This window comes from Rousettus aegyptiacus, unplaced genomic scaffold (assembly GCF_014176215.1).
Source record: "Rousettus aegyptiacus isolate mRouAeg1 unplaced genomic scaffold, mRouAeg1.p scaffold_m13_p_8, whole genome shotgun sequence".
Classification (NCBI taxonomy): Eukaryota; Metazoa; Chordata; class Mammalia; order Chiroptera; family Pteropodidae; genus Rousettus; species Rousettus aegyptiacus.
Genome location: NW_023416311.1, coordinates 65,339,482 through 65,363,125, shown reverse-complemented (window position 1 = coordinate 65,363,125; position 23,644 = coordinate 65,339,482). Strand labels below are relative to the sequence as shown.

The 23,644-nt window shown below is 38.7% G+C and overlaps 1 protein-coding gene across 3 annotated transcripts in view; it reads left to right on the top strand.

The window, feature by feature from the left end:
* RASGRF2 (Ras protein specific guanine nucleotide releasing factor 2) overlaps nt 1–23,644 on the top strand; it is a 191,714-nt gene that overhangs the window by 108,730 nt on the left and 59,340 nt on the right. The window contains exons 16-17 of one of the 3 annotated variants that reach the window (XM_016123395.2): nt 4,155–4,373; nt 6,940–7,029. In XM_016123395.2, coding sequence (XP_015978881.2) covers nt 4,155–4,373; nt 6,940–7,029 — 309 coding nt within the window. The remainder of the gene's footprint in view (nt 1–4,154; nt 4,374–6,939; nt 7,030–23,644) is intronic. The other 2 variants (XM_016123415.2, XM_016123406.2) reach the window with 2 other exon arrangements.

Sequence of the window (23,644 nt, the reverse complement as noted above, 5' to 3'; positions counted from 1 at the left end):
TAATGTCATATGCAGTCCTGCAGAGCAGACCCTGTCTGTCACTAGTCTTTCTAGGGCTTTCTAACATCGAGGAAACTTAAAAAAAAAAAAAAACTCTTGAAGAATTTCTCCTTCTCTACCTTTTTCTTCTTTATTATCTTAATTACTTTTAAGTGTACAGTTCATTAGTGTTAAGTGTTTTCACATTGCCATGCAACTGATCTCCAGAACTTTTTCATCTTGTAAAATTGAAACTCTGTACCCATTGACCCCCATTTCTCTCTTCCCCCAGCCCTTGGCAACCACCATCTGCTTTCTGTTATTATAGTTTGACTACTTTATGTACCTCATCTAAATGGAATCATGGAATCCTAGAGTATTTGTCTTTTTGTGGCAGGCTTGTTTCACTTAGCATAATAGCTCAAGGTTCCTCCCTGTTGTAGCATGTGCCAGTATTTCCCTTTATTTTAAGATCAAATAATATTTCATTATAAATATACATTCCATATATATATATATTTTTTTTTTTTTACCCATCCATCATCTGACAGACATTGGATTGCTTCCATCACTTAGCTATTGTGAATAATGCTACAATGAACAAGGGAGTGCAAATATCTATTTGAGAACCTGTTTTCAATTCTTTTGGGTATAAACCCAGAAGGGAGATTGCTGGATCATATGGTAATTCAATTTTTAATGTTTTGAGGAACCTCTATGTGTTTTCCATAGTGGCTGCACCATTTTACATTCCAATTTCTCGGCATCCTTGCCAACACTTATTATTTTCTGTTCTTTTGATAGTGTCCATTCTAATGAGTGTGCAGTGAGAATCTTTTTTTGTAATTTTTTTAGTATTCACTTTAATTTGGCTAATCCCTACTGGTATGGATATTATTTTTTTCTTTAATGAAGAAGCAAAAGAAAAACCATTTTCTTTCTGCATCGTGGTCTAAATACATGTCATAGTTCTAGAAGCCCTCTATTAAGCTACCCATTACCCGCCATAGTTAATTATGCCACTTTAATTTGTAACATACAAATTAAAGTGGCATTTAAGCACTTTGTTACTGGCCGCTTCCTTATTCCTTTCTTTTTAGTTTCTGTAGCTGTCATCTGACTACTTTTAGTGTATTTACTTCCCATTTTTTTCTTAAAAATATTTAAGGTGGCATTCAAACAGACCCCTGGTGTGACTGGATCAAAAATAAAACAGATTAAGAAATCAGGCAATGAAGAAAAGTTGTGAGAGGCTGAGGGTATGGTTAGTGAGCAAAGGAACACTGTGAGTGTGGCCCTCTGCAGTTCCCAGAGTTGCTCTGATTTTGGTCCTGAGTATAATCAATTACGTGATTTATGTTGAAACCTAAGATAGATGGTGTGTAGCCACATCTTTTCTAGCTACTGAGACTTGAGGACAAGTTGTCCTGTGGATCCTTGTCAAGGAAACACTGTGAATAGAAAGCTTAGAATTAATACTGGGGGCTAGGGAGCTGTTTGGCATATTTCTGAATAGCTGAAACAAAGGAATCATACTTCCTATTTTCTTTTATTTTGCATTGGCATACGGGCAAGTTTGGTCATGGATAGTCCTAGGAAGGTCAGGGATGAAATATTTTACTTCAGTGTCAGTCTGACAAATACAGTGTGTGTGTGTGTGTGTGTGTGTGTGTGTGTGTGTGTGCGCGCGCGCGCGCGCGCATGCACGTGCACATGCATGCACGCCTATGTGCATACATGCAATGTCTGTAGAAGCCATGAGTGCTGCTGTGTTAACTCTGCTGTCTAGTTCTTGAAAATTCCAGTTGGCAAAGAAAAGGGAGACGCTGATCTGTCTTTAATTTGAAAGATGTTTGCATGTGCTTTGCATAATGTTAACACTTAAAACAGTTGGTAAACTTGAATAAAAATCCTGTGCCAACAGTTTATACATTTTCTGCTTTTCACTTCAGGATGTAGCTCCACACAACCTCAGTGCCTAATACCAGCTTCGTCTATTAGGTGCATCCTGAGGCCAGGGCTCTCTCACTACACTCTAGCTAAACAGCTTCAGGGTAAACTCTTTGAAAAATGATCGTGACCTTTGTCCAGTTTTGTCCAGTTTTATTGTCATTGCAGTCATGATGCTGGCCTTGCAATATTTCCTGTCAAGAAAACTTCAAATGACATGAAGGGAAGGAAGAGAAATAGAAAATATCCCTCAAAAATGAGTGAGACTATGAACTTCTGAGGGAAAAAAATGCAATGTATTTCCCTTCTCCTAGTCCCTAGATGTGTTCCATTCTCACTCAGTATTCATTAGTGCCCTTCTTTCTTGCTACGAGGGAGTCCCACCTTCTAGCCTGCATTCTTCTAAAAAGCACAAATATCAGCCCACTCACATCCAGATTCCACCCAGTGGTGGATTCTTAGTAAAGTTCAAACCAATGGTGGGCAAGAAAGGAGAGGCCCAGGGCAGGAGATTCACTGTATTTGGGCCCCTTACCCAACCAGTGTTTACCTGAGCATTGGCTATGCAACCGACCCCAAGCATTGCTGCACAGCCCACATCACTAGTGTCTGTTTCTGTGTTCTTAGTTTGAACATTGCCTGCCTGTGGGCTGAAAGTGCTCCCAATTTTAGCATTTGTTTTGAGCCCACATCTGCCCACTCATCCTGTAGGCAAAGCTGTTTGCATGGAACTTGATTAAAAGTGAACAAGCCAGAAGGAAATGCTTCTTTCCCCCCACCATCTCTTTATAGGTGCCTATTTGCTTGCAGTGTTATTCTTAACTTGTTCTTTCAGTGGACATTTGGGGGCCTGTCCAGCTCTCTCACTGTGAAGTTTTTTGGGTTCAATGTAATTGCTGACTAAATGATTTTCTCATTCGCCTCAGAGGAATGAATGGATGAATCAGACCAAGGACATGTATTTGATATTCTGCTTGTTCTTGCAGAGCAGATGCCTTCCATTACTGAATTTTGAGGGAGTTATTTAGAAAATAATAAAACTAACAGCTAAGCACTGATTTTTTTTTGTCCGTATCATTGCCAGCTTTACTGTAATTATGTCATTCAAAGAAAGATTCTAACCGTTTCCCTTTCCTGGCATTTCTGTATCAAAAAGGCAAAATTGTGGCCATATTTCTAAAGGAGTAAATCACATGCAAAGTGTAAAAATGCTTTATGTAATGTCTTATGGATTTCGTAAAATTTGGGACATGAGTTGAGAGTAGTTCTGCTGACAGAGGTAATATAAAATTAGTAGAGGTGACACAGCCTTTATTGGTTAATGAAAAGTCCCAGGGAAAAGAAATGGAAGAATTGTTGGAAATTTACGAAAATTTTATAGTGCTTTTCCTTGAAAGAACGCATACAAAGTTGTAATTTTACCCAGTTAATAAGCCGGTGGAACGGGCATAGAAACATCAGTAATAACCTAGTTGTGACTGTAGAATGATGTGTCTTTTTTTCATGGGATGTTAACTACAGTGAAGAGGCTAGATTATCTTAAAGCCTCTCAACTGCTCACTGTAAGAACTTCCTCTTGCCTCCTGCTGATCTGTAGCTCTAGGTCCGGGCTATCCAATGGAACTTTCTGGGAGGATGGGAGTGTTCTATATTTGTGCCGTCCAATAGTGAGGCCCTAGGCACATGTGACTGCTGAGCACTTAAAATGTGGCTAGTTACAGTGAGGACCTGAAATATTAATTTAATTTTAGTTAATTTTCATTTAAATTTATGTAACCATATTTGGCTAGTGCTGCCATTTTGGACAGGGCAGTTCCAGGTCCTTAGGAGTCCCCAAGAGCTTCTTAGGGGTCCACATTGGTAGAGATTCAAACTTAAGTTGACTTAAGGGAGCTACCCAAGCAAAAAAATAGTGTAGTCCAAATTGTGATCCCAGGTCTGATTTACACTCTGGAAAGGTCTCTTTTTTCCCCTCTCCAAGATGGCAGAGAAATTCTCAGGGGCAGGAGACCGTCTCCACACTCCTTTTGTTTTTAACATCAGCTGTTGTGTCGGACAGATGGGGCTGCTTGGAGTAGGCCAGGCTCGCCAGGGTAAGACAGACATGGGTAGAGAAGATCCATATTTACTTTTAGTGTCATTAGCGTTCTACCAGAAGGAATGACTAGATTTCATATTAAAACCCTCCGAAATGTAAACTAATACGAAATGCTTATTATCCATAGCGAACTTTTGTGTTTGTGTGCATCATACTGACAAGAAGCTCTTCAATCCGTGGCCTGGTTGTTTAAATTCGCCATGTTTTAAAGCAGCAGTCCTGGAGTCTGTGCCGGTGGACCGGGCAGGAGCAGGAGCGGAAATCTCCTCCTCGGCGGACGCCACAGAACTCTCACCTTGCAGGTCACCCTCGACGCCTCGGCACCTCCGCTACCGCCAGCCCGGAGGTGAGCGCTTGGAAAGGGACTTAGAAATCTAAAATTAAAAGATGATTTCCAGCTTCCAAATCTTTCATTTACCTTACTGTTGCACTCCCAAAATATTTTTTGGTTTATGAAAGTTAGTGTAAAGCAAATAATGTTACTGTAGAACCAAGCAGTGAAAAAATAAATGATTAGAGAGTATGCCATTAGGATCACCAACGTTTGTTTGACCTCATTATTACATTGCACCTTGTGAGGAAAGACGTGAATCAAGAGGCCTGTGCTAATTGATTGCTAGTTGAAGAATCTCAGTGCTTGGTTTACTAAAATGTTCCCAGATTCTGATACCTTACCATGAATCTCAGTGTAGTCTGCATTAAATAGGCTTATCTGGGACACCACAATTTGGCGATAACCTTATTAAGAACATTATTTCATTTAAAGTAAGGTCCAGTTGCATGGGACCCTGGTCATTATTGCTGCTAGTGGCAAAAACTGATGTAGTTTCCATAGTTATGAAAATTATAAAGTATTACCCCATAATTTGTCCTCTAATTGGAGAAAAAGCCACCACCAGAACAAAAGGTAGAAATCTTTTATCTCCCCATTTTCCCTATTACTAATATAAATACATTCAAATAATAGTTGTTTTTTGAAATGCTTCAATTTTTTTTCCTCCTAAAGCCAATTATTTCAAGTTGGAAGGGGAAAAAAAATACAATTATAAAGCCAGATTCACTCCAAGTAACTGAAGTAGAATATAAAGACATTTTTTTGGCTAAACTACTTGTGCTTCAAGTAGGACAGTTTAGCAAAAGATAGAGTGGGTGGCCCCAAATCGTTATTTCATTTGTAGACTTAGCCACATGGTAGAAGCTGTCATCACTGCCATCAGCTCCGAGGGAAGGTAGCCTGGGTCAGGCTGTTGTCAGGTTTTCCATGATGCATGTTAATCCTTGGAGAATGCACTGATTTTAGGCTCCTGGTCAATTAATTCTGGGTCACCCTGATGTTCGGGTGTTTTTGGTAAATGAAGGAGACAAACTAGATTTTCCTGGCTTGTCATATGACTTCTGTGGAATTAGCCAAATCTCTTACTGTTCTTAGAACCTTGGTCAGTCCAGGCCTTGTCCACCTCCTTGTCCATCGCCACATGGCATGGATGCCCTTGAGTTCATTGCAAATTTTAAGAGTTTGAGGTTAAAGCACGTGGAAGCAAAACTCTCCCAAGGCATGTGTTAAATGCTTTCACTTGGTTACTATTATTAGGGATCTATTTTATAGTCTCTTTTTATATATTTATATTCATATATAAAATTTTTAATTTATATAAACATTTTTTTTTTTTTTTTGAAATCTACATCCTGTTTATGGATGAACTAAGTTCTTTGTTTCTTCTCGATATGACTAAATCATAGAGATGTAGGAAGGAAGCTGAACTCTGTGATTATATGGAAGATCCAAATGGGGACGTATCACTCATTTTCTCACTGGGTAGCTGAAATTTTGTGTGTTCATTTGTCTACTTTCTACCTTGTTCCACAGATGTTTTAAGGCTACTGCTGAAAGAGAGAGGAGAGCTGTTCTGTGTTTTCATGTGTGGGCACATTAACCAGCAATTTGCTTCCTGTCTTATTTTAATTATTACTGTGTAACTTCAGGGCAAACTAATAAAAAAAATCCTTCAGGGTCACAATCACAGTGAACTAGTTTAAGTAAAAACCTAAGTGAGGAAAAACAATGAGGTTCATATCAACACTATCAAACGCTGTGTATAAAACACCTGAGGGGTGAGAGGGATGCAAACATACGCCGAGCACACGTTTCTGATTTTGGAATGCCGCTCTACTTTCAAAGGTGTTTTGAGAAGAAAATTCTATTGGTCACATGATATAGAATGTAAAAAAAAAAAATTCATATTGAAATACAATTCATATGCCAACAAACTCACCCTTCTAAGCATATGCTTCAGTGGTTTTTAATATATTCGCAAGTTTGGGCAGCCATAACCACTATCGTATTTCAGAATATTTTCGTGGCCCCCCAAAAGAAATCCTGTACCCACTGGTCATTCCTCATTTTTATTTCCCCCCAGTCTCTGGCAACCACTAATCTATTCTCCATCTCTATGGATTTGCCTATTCTGGCTGTTTAATATAAATGGAATTATACAATATCAAACTTTTGTGACTTTCACTTAACATAAGTTTTATAGGTTCATTCATGTTGCATTATATATCTACTTCATTGCTTTTTGTGGCTAAATAATATTCTCTCGTATGGATACACTATTTTGGTTTACCCATTCATCAGTTGATGGACACTTGGTTGTTACTACTTTTTGGCTATTATGGATAATGCTGCTATGGATGGTCACATTCATGTTTTTGTGTGGATGTATGTTTTCATTTCTCTTGGGTATATATCTAGAATGGACTTACTGTCACAAAATCTTGTGAGTTGCCTATGAACAAGAAAACTAGAGCATTTAGCCCAACACTTCTAGTGCAGGAATGAAAATGAGAATTTTTATTACAGAATATTATCTATCTGCCTCACCATGCCATTTCCATTCTTTTTCAATAACCAGGACAGACGGTTGACAGCTCCCACTGCTCTGTTTCGCCTGCTTCTGCTTTTGCAATTGCCACAGCTGCAGCAGGACACGGGAGTCCACCGGGTGAGTAGGGGCCAGCGACTAAGTACAGACACATGGCAGCCTTTATTAAATCAATGGTCTTTGCCTGCCAGTGTAATGATACACACTGGGCAACTTGTTATGGATGCAGATTTCCATATTGCAATAACTATGTATGGTGCCAGATGGATATTGGACTTATTGGGGTGAAGATCACTTTGTAAGGCATACAAAGGTCTAATCCCTATGTTATATAATATAATATCGTTTGTCAACTATAATTGAAAAATACATTTAAAAAAAGAGTGCAGATTCCCAGCTGCCATTCTAAGTCAGAGTGTCTGGGATGAGACTGTCATAAATAAGCACCGTGAGGTGAGTCTCACACAAGTGGTCTGGGGGTGACACTTTTGAGAACTTCTGTATCAGAGAAGGATGTGTTGTTTCTCTCATGGTGTTTTATGGAGTTCTATAATCTTCTTAGCCATATTACGAGTATTTCCCTTTTAATTGAGTACGATTCTCAAAGCATATGCAAGGTGGGAGGGAAGGATTGTGGAGGGAGGAGGGGGGAGGGAACAATTGCTTTAACTGACTCATAATTTATTTCCAGTAGCCCCACAATGGTGTCTGAGTTGCTGTCAGTTAATTTTTAGGGTAGAGCAGAAATGCTTAAAAGCACAGTATTTTAATAGTTGAAAATCATATTCTTTATCTCTGTCTTCTTCTTCTACACGCAAAAAGGACATTAAGTTAAAATAAATCTATATGTGATTTAAATAGCCTTGTGGCTGTGAATGTCTTCACCTAAGCTAACCCTGTGGATGCAGATCATCATCCTTCGTAGAACCCGAGTGATGGTGTTTTTTGTCAATTAGCTATTGTTCACCTCCCACAAAGGAGTCCATTTCCAACAATAGTAACTGGTAGCTACTATCTGTGTGAATTCTTTGTACACTGAAGTAAGAACAGAGAGAGATGTTCTGTAATGAACATGAACTACTATGGCAATTATATACATTTCATCTGACTGGAATATATGTAGATTGATCGCATTCCACTTCTTCAGTTTTTTGCCACACTCACTGCATTGGATGTGGTCAGGCAAATTGGGGCCAGGCAGATGTTTTCTGCCCTAAATATTGCCAAAACCTTCCCCACAAAGTCCCATCAGCATAACACAAAATAGCCTGTAAAGGTAATAGTATTGATGTCTCAGTTGATTTCTATTGACTGAATTCATTAATAACAAACATTTCTTTGGTGAAAGAATAAGGATTTTTCACTATGCTTTCAGCGGAGTTGGTTATCAACTGTGATTTTCTAAGACCCTCTCTTTTCTTCCATTCTCACAACTTAGTCTGTCTCTGGAAAAAGTAAAGTATAGAGGTTCCTCACAGGTTTCATAATTTAAGTATGGTTTGTGAGGGGAAAATAGTGTTTCGGTTAGTTCAGGATGAGCCCATTTCCCCATTTGCTGGAGGGGAAGGTTCCCCCCCCTTTTTTTTTTTTTACCTGAGATTACAGCAAAGTTCTAATGAGCTTTAGAGAATGGCTTTCTGACTTTGGCTTGAATCTGGCACAATGGATGAGAAGGTAAAGTAACCTAGACAGCCAAATCTTCCACACTATCTGAACAGGCTGCGTCTGCTGCTCTGCTTCCTACTTCTCCCCTGCAGCTGAAATAGCCTTAGGAAGAAAGCTTTCTTCAGTGAGCTGGCTGAGGAAGGGCGGACTGCTGACTGACCACAGCCCATGGTGCTAGGTGCAGGGCAGCCTGATCCTGTTCTTGCACCAAAGTGCTGTTGATGTTACCTATAATGTGGTCTGGAGCCAGATCAGTCAGTTTTGGAAATAAAGGATTGGATTTGGCAGGGTCTGTGGCTCTACTGTAAAGGCAACGAGTTGCACATGGGTCAGTTTCACTGGCAGATAATGGTAAAAGGAAAGGAGGAAGGTCTCTCTTGGAGTAGGGACCAGTGCATTCCTGTGGCTTAGCCACTCAAGTGGAGTTGGCCCCTCAGGGGATTCCATTCACCCTGGAGAACTCGACAAAAGAACTTAGGTACATAGGTTGCGGAGGAAGGTGGACTTAGAGCAGAAACAGGAAAGTGCTAAGGTGATGCAGATTTATTGGCTAGTCAGGGAGAGTGTGGTGCTGCCCTGGGAACGGCTAGACCCAATGGACGGATGCTCAAAGGAAGGGAGTGCTAGATAGTGGTAAACTCCCAAACTGGACTTTGTATCCACTCTTTGATCAGAGGAGTCACTGACCTGAACTGTTGCAAAGGAGAGCAGGAAGGAAGGTTGTGTGAACACCTCATGCTTCCGTCAGTCTTTGCAGGCCTCCTGTGTGCCTGCGTGACTGCAGGTAGTGCGGCTGTGCTAAATGTCCTGGCCCATAACGGGAAGCAAGTAACCATCCAGGCAAGCTGTGTGGTCTGCAGAGTGGGTTTCTATGTTTCAGGCTTCTCTTCAGGTTCTCTCCTTCTTTAATCCTCTCCCATCTCCACCCACCTACCTGTACTCCCATCAAATACCACAGGAATCTGGCAACCCTGGGTTAGAACTGTCAGTGATTATACTTTCAAATATTCACTCCAGGCATTTATATGTTAAGCCTTTTCTCTTTAATTATTGCTTGGAAGGGTTTCTTACTGTATTAAAAGGACTTTCAAATTTAGCAAGAGTGTGGACAGAAATTTTTCTTTGCAAAGAGGCCAGACAAGATGTTCATGGTTGGCCCTGAAGGCAGAGAAAGCTAATTTTGTGTGGAAGGTGAACTGGGATTGCCACAGGATCGTCAGCCCTGCCCTGGGGGCTGTGCCTAATTTCTACACACTGGAAAAGCTGGATCTTTTTCTAGATTCTTTTAGGACCCAGAGCCTGCCCTTTCCAAAAGCAGATGAATCTCTTTCATATCATGCCACTTTTGCTTACAGACCAATAATAGTACCTCTGCTGGCAAGGAAGGAAAGCCTGATTCATTGGGTACAATTGCAACCCCAAACCAATTCTTGTTAGCTTTATATTAGAAAGATTTCAGAGTTTATTTAGTGTTTGCCTTCTGATTGGCAGCTATGTTATATTAGTCTTACTTATGGATGGATCCAGAATTTGCAGAGTCTAATTCTTATCCAATTTTCCTTAAGGAAAATAATATAAAATTACAAATCAAGCAGTTAGGGTACTTCCCAGGACTTTGGAACAGCTTCACACACATTGAGAGGCCCTGAAGCTTAAGCCTTAATGGCTTCCTGGTAAATCTGCTTATGAGTCCAGTCCAGATCATTCTCGGAATCACAGCAGCTATAGGAAAATTTTCTGATGGGCAGTGGGACAGGGGCGTGTCAGGAAACGTGTCCTTTTCTGTGGTGGGAGCTTTAGTGCAAGGCAAGATTGAGATAAAGGACAATCAACGGGACCTTGTGTGTCACCACACTGACTGCAATGTATTTTCAAGCTTCTGCTCAAATGTAAGAGATCTGCATTAAAGTAGAAATTAAAACATGTGCATTTCAGGTGGCTGCTGATATGGGGAATCTGCAGGTGCAGTTTAGGTATAGTTATTAAATGAATAGAAATGCAAATCCAGTGAATACACATATCAGGGTACATGATGCGCTTACTATATACCTGAAGTTCTAGGATTAATTATACAGTTTATGAAATGATCTAAAATGAAATATAAGGTGAGTTATTTTTATGAAAGTAGGAACAATGGCAGTGGAGGTACGACAAGTAACTCTTGATTATCTGTGAGCCCATTATATGTTTCACCATTCTGTGCAAGGCAAAGTAAATTAACGAAGTAGAGGAATGGTTGAATGCACTTATAGGAAAATTAATGGCGCAGTCACAATCGATTAGAGAAATAGTGATTTCTTTATTGCTGATTATTTGGTACTTATAGATAATTCATAATCCATGTTCTCTTTTGTTAAACCACTTAGGGCTGTGTAGTCAACAGTAGATCTGAGCTTGGAATGAATTGGGCTTGGACTTATTTTTAAAAATCCTGATACCTGGTCCCACCCCCAGAGATCGTGACTTGATTTTTCTGGGTGGATGCTGTACATCGAGATTTTTAAAAGTTCTTCAGGTGATAGTAAGGTAGAGAATGACTGGACTAGATGGAGGGGGTGTAGGTGTTCCTTCTCTGGTTGCAGCATTCCCAATTTATTTCCTTGAAGCCCTGACCCCAGTAGACTGTTATTCTCTCCTGAAGTAAGACAGGACGACTAGAGGGGGCTGGAATGGGAGGATGCCTTTATGCAAGCTGGGTAAGGCTCAGACAGTCCTCTTTCCCCCCAGTCCAGCCAGTAGATCTTTGTCATGCTGAAGGCAGCTCTGGGCGTATTTCACAATGGCGCCTTTCCCCTTCCTTGCAAGAACCTTTCCCTCTACTCTTTACTGTGTGAACCTAGAGTGGTTCCTGGAGATAAAGTTCACAAAAGTGAGTGTGGGGTCTTTCTAAGAATGCGGACCTCAGCAGTTGCTTGCTTTCACACTAGTTCGCATTCAGCCTCTAGCAATTTTTCAAAAGTGACCTGTCGCTACTAGTTTATGGCTGCAGCGACTTCTGCTCCTGGTAAGCAGATCTTAGCTGTGTCTCTCTGGTTGTGCCTCGTTCTCCAGATTGGGGCATGGTCATTTTCCCTGCAACCTCAATGCTTTGATGTATCCAAGAAAAGACGTTGATTTTTGGTTTGTCCAACTTTTTCTTATTGTAAGGACAGAGGTGCCAACTGCCAAGTTCTTTATATGTCAGAACTAAAACTGAAAGTCTCACTTAGTGGGTTTGTATAGTGATTCTATTGATTCTGCTGATTAATTTGGGGAAAATTGACCATCTTAACAATTGTCAGTCTTTCAATCCATTAACTTGCAATATCTGTTCATTTCTCAGCAGTTTTGTGCTTTCCAGCATTTGAATTTTGCATTTATTTTGTTGCAAAAATTGCTATGTATTTGACCTTTTTGTTTATTAGTTTCTTTTTCTACTGCAGGTATCCTACTTTGGGACATATTTTCTTTTGGTTTTTTCAAAATATCTAAAAACCATTTTTTTTAAATTTCATCAAAAATAGCTAGTTGAAATTTTGGGGGAAGGATATATCTAATTTAGGTTTTAAAATAAAAACATTATTATCACCGTTATTAATGAAAAATAATAGCTTTGGCAAACCAAATTTTAATTAACAATAATTTCAAATCTTGTTTTAAACACACACACTTCCTGGAGTTTGAATTTTGTAACTGGTGTGAGTCTGCAAAGCAGCTAGGGATGCTCATGTCAGGTGTTTGTTGCATTCTCTTCCTGGGAAGGTGCTCCACCTCCTTTGCTCATCAGGTCTTTGATAGAGCTTCCAATCAGACCCAGATCCTTGTTCCAGCCGGCCTGGTGTCCTCCTTCCTGCCCGTGTTACACTGCCAAGTTCTCTTTCTTTGCACTGCCCTTCCCTGGGCTCCACACAGGTTATTCTCCTCTATTATCGTCTCTCCTCAGCGCAGGTACAATACGGTTGATTGTTTCTATTCACTTCTTTGATTCATTCACATTGCTTAATTGCTGCTTGATTGCATTATAGTTTCATCCATTTCAGGGCCAGACAGGTAACTGAAGTAGGGGCTGGAGAGCTGATTCCATGGGTAAAGGGGACAACTACTGTTCAGCTCTCTCAGATTTTTGCTATGACAGAGTACAGATTACGGCTCTCCAATCTGTTTTTCTTTTCTTAAATCAAATTCAGAAATCTGGATATTTATGTGTAATCTCCTGTTTTTAAATGTTGCAAATGAATTCATACTCTTTAAAACATACTGTCCAAACCAAACAAAATACTTCCATGGGCCATATTTGGTTGAGAGCCACATGTATGTGACCTCAATTTTACTGTAATCACTTATAGTTGGAGTATAGGTTGACACAGATAAGATTTCCTGAGACATGCCTAAATCCTAGCAATGGACTCCTGAATTTTCTCAGTACCTCCCACCCCCACTATTTCTTATTCCTTTTATGGGGCTGTTTTACAAGAAGTCTGTCTTTTCCCATCCACATGGCTTGACCACTTTTACTTTCGCAGGGTATACTTATCTCGGACCTGGAGGATGCCTTATTATTAGCCCCTTGCCATGGACAGGATAGCGGGGACCATCTTTATCTTATTTTATGGATTCTGAGGCAAGTGTGAGACCCAGAGTGGTAGAGGGCCTTGCCCACATTCTCATAGTTACTGAGAATGAGGCTCAGATCTGTCTACTACCAAATTACTGCTTTCTTTGCCCTGATATTACCTCTAAATGCCACATTTACTTCAAAAAGAACAGCAGCATGGTAACTCAGAAAGAAGAGCTCCTAGTGAAATTAGTAATTTGTGCATATTTTCTTACTTGGCTAGTGTTAGCCTTAAGGGATACGTGATTTCTTTCACAGAACTGCAGAAACTAGGGCCTTGGTATAATGATATAATCTGGTCAGAGGAAACATTTACCTCTGTATTGAGAATTGGATTAAATTTTCAGTAAGATATTGATTACCATGAATTAAGTTAATGTCACATTTGTACCCTGCTGTCTGCAGTCTCTTTCAGGATTTGTGAGAACACTCAGCTCTGTTTAAATAGCTTATCTATTTATTGAATGAACTCATAAGAAAGGCACAGAATATGGGCTTTTTCCTATGTCTATCTTACAAGCTAAAATTGTAACTTCAGGCAGGAATCACAAATTGATTTTCTGTTTCAAACTCTAAAGGTTAATATCATGTAGGTATTTGATTCTCAATGGGGGATCAGTAGGGTGGAATGAGAACAGCCAGGAATTTCTTCAAAATATACATGTCCCCCTGGGGATTCTGAGCGGCCTCCTCTCAGAGGTAGGCACTCCAAAGAGAGAGATGTTGTTGATGGAAGTGAACAGTATATGTGAATGGTGTGAAAACAGAACTAAGGCTTAGAATCATTACTCTGCTATCTGCTACAGTCTTGGAAAGACTGTGCTCACTTTCTCGATTCATTCTCTATTTCCTAGTTAGTAGGGGCATAGCAGGAAACCAGATGATAATATCACCCGAATTAGCAATAACATTGAGAAGTGTAAGGCCAAAATATTGGCTGCATATAGCGTTTCTCATGTGGACCCCTACCATCTTTTCATTTTATGTGCAATCCACCCGTCTTAGTTCTTATTCGTCTCCCCTTTCCCTGTGTCCTGTTGTCTTTTTTTTTTTGGTATGTTCTCACCTTTGGATTTCAATACTTATTTCGTAGAGATATATCCTCTTGCCAGGAATGGCTGCATCCTTTGTAGGGCCCAGTGCAATAAGTAAATGCAGGTCCTCTTGTTTAAAAAATTATAAAGACTTTCAAGACAGGGACAGCTGAGCATTAAACCAAGTGTGGGCCCTTCGAAGCATGGGGCACTGTGCAACATGAGTACACACCATGAAACTCACCCTGCTTCTTGCAGTCTAGTCAGGAGTCCAATAGTTTCCAAATGCTGAGGCTGTGCCCTTCAGTGCATTTGCAAGATTTTATCCTGGCTCTGTACAAATATATGCTAATGGTGAAAAATACACTAATAGAAAACAAGCTTCTTATTTTAAAGATGAAAATCTTAGGGAGACTGATTAGAAAGAGAAAACAGTATCTAAACCCAGGATTCTTGATTTCTCTGAAGAGACTACAAATTTAAAAAAATTCACACACAATAAATTACTTTTAATGATGAGAGAACATCATCCTTGATGAGTCAGAAAGATTCTCACTATCTAATGATGACTCAGTAATCATAAAACAAAAATAATCATCATAAAGACTAAAATGGTTTCCTGGACTTTTTGGTTATTTAGACTTTTATAATAAATACAATAAGTTAGATAAACAATAGGTATGCCAACACTACGAAAACCTGAAAATCATTTTTCTGGAGTGGTTACTCCAAAATAGTGAAATAGTGGGCCGCCACAACAATGTGTAATGAAAAATGAAATATCTCAGTGAATTTTTTATTGAGAGAAACAATTCATGATTATGTTGGGATTATGTAACATTGATTCAGCTGCATGTATGAACAAGGATGAGATAAGCTTTTAGTTATAACATCTTTCAAAGGAGTCAAGTATGGCAGTATTGAGTATGGCAGTCCGAGTAACCTGCAGAAATGTACTGCTTTTGCATAGTTAGTGGTGCAAGTCAGCTCTGGTAAACTGATTCTTACACTTCTGAAGTCTATAATAAGGGAGGAATGTGCTTTTCATCTGACAGGAAATATCCCCTTAGAGTATAGGTCCTGTATATGTTACTTACTTTATATAATCAAGCAGCATTTGATATCGATTGTTTTTCTTACCTGCATTTGTAGCTTGTGGCTTCACAAATGCTAGGAAGACCTGCAGAGGCAACTTGATAACATGCAATTAGCCTGTTTTATAGATTGTAAATACATTTTAATTGCATAAATTTTCATGTAGAAGCCCTAACAAAGTCACATCCACATCTTGCAAACATCTGTCCTTTGCTGCCCTCTTGGGCATTTTTATATACAAATTGAGCGGTAGCACTTATTACCAGTATGGCAATAACAATGGTAAAGTTACATATTTCTGTAAGGTTAACTGTATACATACAGTGCACTATAGGATCTATTACCAATCCCAATTCGTGTCTTACATATATAGGGAAGAGCTGGAACTTTATTATTTGGATTTCTGCAGTGCCACCATTTTATTCAGAAAAGGACATGATCATTTCTGTTGGGCAGTCTGGCGATTTTAAAAATATGCCTATAAATTATTTCATACTCCTTTTTTCAAGAGGTGGAGCTTCATTTTCCCTTCCTTGTGTATGAGCATGACTTAGTAACTTGCTTCTAACAAATAAAATTAGGCAGAAGTGATCATGTGTGACTTTGGAGCCTAGGTCATCAAAAGGCACAGTGGCCTCTGTCTTGGTCATTCTCTCTCTTGGATCACCTGTTCTGGGGAAAGCAAGCTTGCATGTCCTGAGGAGAGGTGCAGGATGCCAGCAAGATCTAGGAAGCTGGATTTTTGCCAGCAGCTTTGAATGAGCTAGAAGTAGATCCTCCAGCCCTAGCTGAGAATTCAGATGATTGCTGCCCTGGTGGACATCTAGACTGCAGCCTCATGAGAAACCCTGAGCCAGAGGCCACCCAGCTAAGCTACTTCCAAAATCTTGTCCCAGAGAAACTGTGCAATAATAAATGTTCGTTGTTTTAAGTTGCTGTGTTTTAGGGTAATTTGTTATGCAGGAGTAAAGAACTACTATAGGTGGTATCATGGTAACCAGTAAACCTTGGCCAGATATTCATAATCAAACTGAGTTTCAGGAACATACTTTCATTTCGGAAAGAGAAGCATGTCTGAGCTGTTCCCTGTAGGGCAGAGAAAGCACCCTGGGCTTATTCCCTACCAAATATTTTGAAATCAGGGGACTATATCCTAAATTAACACGTGGCTTAAATCTACCTGATATTTCAAGATCTCTGAACAGTCTTTCTCTTTTCCCTTCACCTGTATTGCTCTGAATTGAATAGAATGATTTTCCTGCTATTTGAAAGCTGAGAGCAGTTTGATTTTAACACAACTGTTGCTTAGCAATAAGAAGGAACTTAATGGCTCTACTCTCTTCTGCAAACTGAGAAGAGCCTCCCTGTGTAGCTATTGTCTGTCTGTAATGCTGAATTTAAAATTGTAATGATCATTTTAGGATACAATTGAAGCTGGCCTATGTGACACATTATACTTATCCTAGCATCTCAGCTACCCAGGGTGTTGCACCATCCTAGCTTGAGGCCCCTTTGCAGGAAAGCTGGTCTCCTGGAATTATGAGGCATTTAGAAGTGAAGACAAAGCTCTAAGAAGTGAGGGAATTCTTTACTGTAGGTGGTTCGCACTCCCTATATACTGACTTTGTGATTCTGGGACCAAAAACTTGGCTCTTGAAATGTTATGACTAGAAACATGGCTCGTGATGTTAGAGAAGGGGCTATGAGGAGTGGGGAGTCCAAAGAAATTTGAGGGAGTCAGGGAGCTGCTGCTGACCTCAATACCCAGCTCTTTTGGAAAGGCTCTTAGAAATGTTAACTGTTCAGAATTTTTAAAGGCAAGGTCTAAATTCGATTATTCATCAGAGAGGTTGGTTTAGAGATGTAGAAATCTCTTCCTGGATTAAAAGTATTATTCTTTCCCACTCTTCAGATTAAACAATGCATGGATTTATATGATTTTGTTTAATCTTCAATCATTTGCATATGTCTTTTCCTGTGCACCCAGTGCCATACCAGATACTGTGGAAAGATAAAAATGAAATAGGAAGCATTGCCTCCACCCTCTAAGAACTGACAGTCCAGTTGAGGAGATTAGATGAACAGGCATAAAGTACACCTTAAATGATCAAGATGAAAACTCCAGGATACTGATAATGATCAGTATAATTATTGGCCATGTTGTTAAACTTTGGACTTGAAAACCAAAAGAAAATGTCATATTAGCAAAATAACAAGGCTTCAGTGTATGACCCTGAAAGAGAAGGTTAATATAGTTTCAAAGAATTTCATACACTCTTCCAATTAGTCAACTTTCTCTAGAAGCAGGTTTTTTTGTGTTTTTTTTTTTTAACTGAGAATTTTTTCCTCTGGATCTGCAAATTATTCTTTATGGGTACATACTTCCTGATGTATATAATAGTCTTTGGAATTTAGCTGGCATTAGATCTAATAGCGGTAGCATCCGTCATATTGGACTAAATTAATATTGCCAAGATTTCTATACATGCATCATAATGAGAAGTGATGCAAAATTTATACTGAAGCAAATTATATTTCAATGGCTCCAAAAATGAGGAGCCATAAAACCACAGAAAACCTAAAATAGACTACTTGAAATAGAATAAAATGATAGTATTATGATGTGTGGTTTTTAAAAAATAAATGTGACAAATAGTCATGGAGAGCCAAGCATCTCCTTTTTCAGATATTATTGGATCATCAACTGTAAAGACTCAGGCTAGATATTTAATTGTGTGTAGCATTCGAGTGACAACAGCCCAGATGTTACCTGCCCATCATCATCCTCCTCTTTATAGATTTTTCTTTACTCTTGTTTCTAATTTCCAAGATTTTGTACACAATTCAGAATTCATTCAAAACAGTAGAGCATCTTAGGATAAACCTTCTGGCAAATCAAGTCACACTACTTGTCAGTTTTCTTAATTTCAGTGGACTGTGCATAAAACAAGCCACAGTCCCCTTTAAAGTCAGGCACCCAAATGCCAATGGTTTTAGCAAAGGCTAGAGTCTCCTGCCTCCAGGTTACTTGCCTTCCTCACTGCTGTGTTAAAGATTTGTAAGTGATCTTTTCATTCACGTTCTTCTATTTTAGCATTATAGACACCTAATTCTATGCTTATGTTTATATACTGCCTTAAAAGTTCAAAGTCCTTTAAGAAGAAACAGCATGTGTGTCCATCACAACAAGTCTAGAAAGTGAGAAGGCAGATAGTATTGTCTTCTTTTAATAAGTAAAAAAAACAATCTCTGAGGTGAAGTGACTTATTCATGGGCAGTTATAAATTGCAAGAATAGAACTTGGGTCCAGTGCTCATTGTATTAAACCAGGTTACTTTGGTAAAGTGCTATTTCAGAGTCATATACCTCTGCTATTTCAAGGGACAATTGAATAATTAATTGGTATCAAATTAATTGGTCTCCAGTGATTGTAATTTTTGACCATCCTCAAACATGAATCTCAACGTCCTTCCCTCTCAGATTCAGTTACTTCCTATACATAAGGAAGCTTCAAGAACTGCCTTTTATTCCCGGTTTCCTTTTTGTGTTTTATAATTTATATTGCATTTCCTAGGTAGGCTCAGGGCTCAGCACCAAAACATTCTTTAGTAGGGTACTTGGATACTAATTGACACCCAGAAAGACATTTTTAGGGATTTGAACATTTTTCCTTATTCTCCTAAACATTTCATGGCAAGTAGAAGAAACCCCTGAACTCACCACAAAAGATTTTACTTATTTACTTTTCCATTTTAAAATCTACCCACCATGCGTTTCTTTGAAATGCATTCTGTCATTCAACTTTCTTTGATGATGACTCAGAAGCTTCTCATTTTCAAAGATTAACTTCCCTGTTTTATTTTAAAATTTTAAGTGACTTTATTGAGATGTAGTTCATGTACCATACAACTCATGCATTTAAGGCATACAATTTAATGGGTTGTAGTATTGCCCTGCCGTCTCTCATGGGCTTCCAATCTTGGTTTGGAAAACCTTTGAGCTGCCTGCTGTGGAGAAGAATTCAGTTGGGAACTATGAGTGTCTGATCTTGCTCGGCTTTATGGGGTGGATGGAGGATACAATTAAAAACCCCCTTGCCTTCTTGCAAGTGAACGATTAGTCCTGAAATTTGAACTTCTGTTCTTATTACTCTGAGAGTGGGAAGAGAGACCATGTGCCTCTTTCTGGGGAAGATGCTTGTTGAAGAAAAGGCCTCTGATTGCTGATGTCTGGTGATGTGACAGTAGTAAAAGAAATTATTCAGAAGACAGGGTCCATGAGGGCCTTAGAGAGAATAGGGTGTTGGTGAGGACTGTTAAGAATGATTCTCCAAGACAATCTGGTGACAGCTAGAGGGCAGGGCGGTGGGGGGCTGGGGCTGGGAGAAAGTGGTGAAGGGTTTAAGAAATACAAATTAGTAGTTGATAGAGGATCATGGGGATGGGGAGCATGGCATAGGCAATGCAGTTAGCAGTAATGTAGTGGCTAGGTGGAGAGCTAAAGAGTTGATAGAGTAATCAGGGGGATCATTTCATAAACTGTATAAATGTCTACCCAATGTACTATATACTTGAAACTAATAATAAAATTAAGTTAAAAAGAAAATAAGAGAAGAATCACTCTCCAAGGAGTCAAAGTTAAAAAGTGGTCAAGAATGTGGATTTGGTGTCAAATCTACATTGGAGTTCTGCTACTTGTCTAAGCTGTGTGATCTAGGGCAGCCTCTCTGAGTCTCGTTTTTCTTATCTGTAAAGGGAGAGTAATAATTATACTTCCTTCATAGAGTTATGAGGGTTAAATGTGATGATCCTTGTGCAGTTCTTAGCTCAGCATTTAAAGCCCATTAAGCACCCTGTGAATATTTCCTGCTGTTATTATTGGCTGTTTCCTTCCTATGATTTATAAGCTTCTTGAGAACAGGGATTGTTGTGTTTACCATTAGATCTCCAGCCCCTATCATCATGACAGACCAGAGTGTTGAATTGAAATGAATGTATTCCCTTGTTACCCATTTATTACCTTTATCTGGTCCTGCCTCACTTATATGCACACACGTGTGTGTGTGTGCCTACAGACGTACATACTACTCCCCTCCACTGACTGTTATATGGGCAAGAAGTAGTAAAATAATTGCAAAAGAGTATCGTGCATCATCCTAAGGTCATTTGATAAAAGGAGTGTAGTTTCTGTGTATTATCAAGAGACCTAGAAATAACTTTGTTAAGTGAATCCATGCTAACTACTAGTATTCACTACAGTAGACTCTTGTATATAATGACATATAATTTGGGAGAGAAGAGGCTAGTGACTTACCAGTGTGTTTTTATAGTAGTAATGGTATGAGATGCTTAGGACTTACACTGGACTGTTCTGGAAGGGGAAGAAGTCTGAGAAATGTTAATATAAACATTTTTGGCAGACTATATATAGGACATGGTGGAAAGGAAAGAAGTAATGCAGATGATTAAATTGCAAGTCCAAGGCCTGAAAGACTAAGTTAACAATACGATAATGATCTCAGTTCACAATTAGCTAAGTGTTAAGTGTCAGCAAGAAATCTAAGTGGGGAGAATGAAAGAGAGAGAACTAGATGCACTTCCATGATGTGCTTGTCCAGCCTCTCTCAGCCCTAGAGCAGCATCCCCCAAGCTTGTTTATTTGTGCCTCACGGTCACTTTGGAAAGGGTTTGAGGAAGAAACCTGGTTGCATTCCATTATCAGAGACATGGGTCATCTGACATGGCTTTTGCTTTTGTGCCCTGGCTATACCTTCAGTGGATCAAGGGGGTCAGTGCCCCAAATGCCTGTTGTGTACAGCCTCAAGTTACAGGTTAAGGCACTGGCTCTTATTGACATCAGTTTCCTCCTCACCAAAAAAGGAATAATCATATCTAATTTACTAAAGATTTTGAGAATTAACTTTTTTTTTTTTTTTTAGCACAGTAATAATCAGAAGGAAATGAGCACAAATTTCTAAGAGTTGCAGGATGACAAATGAATGAAACCCAATTTCTTGGTACCCAGGACTGACTTATGGTTGTTTCCTGCCCATTGGCACTTTCCTACTACCAGGTTGACTTGTTCCAGAAAGAGATGGTTCTATTGGATATGGAGCATTCAGAGACTGGAGAGGCAAGAAATCTAGGATTAAGGATAACATCTCCAATATGATTCGATATCTCCCAGTAGCTTTATTTCACCTACTGTTGTTCTGGTATTTTCTTATGCAGGGGTTTGTGACCTTGCCCCAATCATGCTAGTATATCATGGGTTCAGCCGCTGGTATTGACATTCCCATGGACGATTTTCATAGGAGCATATTTAGGGTTGAGCTTAGTCATACTGATGCTGTAGTAATGTATATGTGTGGTAAAGTTTCCAATGTGGTTTGATTCAGTTCATAATTTTTTTATTCATAATGATTTTAATACTTTATTCATTTATGTTGCAGTACTGGACACACTGTTTTGTTTTCATGGTCAGAAGGATCTTAAGAAGTAATGTTAAATTTATGGAACAAAAAGATATTTTTGTTCAAATTCAAAAACAGATTATGAGTACTAAACTCAGCCTTCTGACAATTATTGCTAACAATATGAAACTGTCACCAAAAACCTTAAAACTCTTTTGTCAACCTATAAAATGGTTTAACATATCTAAAAACAGAAAAGGATATCAAATTTAAGTTATCCTTTTTCCCTTCAAATATAGTTTTGTCTTATGGTGGTATACAACTCCCTTTCACTACAAAGCTATTAGATTCAGAAACAGGTGACTTTATCTACTACAGAAGAAGATTTTATGATGTATTATTTGCCAAAATTTATATGCTTAAAGTAATATGGGATTGGTGGAGTGAAGAGCTTGGCAAATTTTCTTCTTATAAAGCAGTGATAAAATTGGATAAAATTATTGAAAACAAGCATTGATGGACTCTTGAAATCAATCACAGGCATACAACAAACTGATAAACTTTTACTCCAGAAAAACTGTTCAACCTCAGATAAGAACAGTGGGACACTATGGCATTTTAGCCTGGAGGTGCTCTCATCCCCTCGTTTCCAGCTCCTGCAGTTTGAGGCAAGCTGTAAAAAATGAGCAGCTTCGTTGTCAGAGAATGATGACTTGATTTAGAGTAGAGAAGAATATGAAAAAAACTATGATGTTGGGTGTTGTCAGAAATATTTAGTGTTCTCGATCTTAGTGGCAAACAGGCAGGAAACACCAGCATTGCAGCCAGCCTGATCCTGGTTGGGACATAGAAGAAAAAAAAAATTAGAATCAAAATGATACATTGTAAAGTATTTATCCAACCCAAGAGAAGGCAGTAAAGTATTAACAAGGAACAAAATCAATAGACATTGTGGTAGGCAGAATAATGTCCCCCCAAGTATATCTACATCTTAATTACTATTATCAGTATGTTACCTTACATGGCAAAGGGAATTCAGATTGCAGTTGAAACTAAGATTGGTAAATCAACTGAACTTTCAGATAGGAAGATTACCTGAATTATCCAGGTAGGTCCAATTTAATCATAAGTGTCTCTGAAAGTGGAAGAATGAGGCAGAAGAATTAGTGTCAGAGAGATGCAATGTAAGAAAGTCTTAACTGACCATAGTTGGCTTTGACAATGTAAGAGAGCTGTGAACATGGAATGCAGGCAACTTCTAGAAGGAAAAAAAGGCAAGAAAATGGATTCTCCTTTAGAATCTGCAAAAAGGAACACAGCCTTGACAACACCTTGCTCTACGCCCAGTGAAACGTCCATTAAACTTTGACTTCTAGAACTGATGGATAATAAACTTTATGTTGTTGTAAGCCTCTAAGTTTGTGATAATTTGTTATAACAGCAACAGAGAACTAATATAGAATAAATGGAAAATAGACAGCAAAATGAAAGATGTAAATCCAACCATATTGAATTCCATTAAATATGAATTGATGAAACATGCAAATTAAACCATATATAATAAGATCTAGCCATATGCTATATATGAGACACATTTTATGTAAAAACCACACATAAGTTGAAAGTTAAAGAAAAGGAAAATATATTCCATGCTAATAGTAATCATGAGACTGCAGTGGTCCCACTACTATTAGGCAAAATAGAATATTAGGTAAAAAAAAATGTTACTAGAGGCAAAAAATAAAAACGTGATCAGTTTTTAGTTATACATAATACACGAAGCAAAAACTGACAGAAAGGAAAGAAGTAGACAGTTCGACAATATTAACTTCAATACTCCATTCTAATTGATGAAATAACTATACAGGAAATAAAAAGGCTATAAAACTTGAACAATACTATCAACTAACTTAACCTAATAGACATGTTAGAACA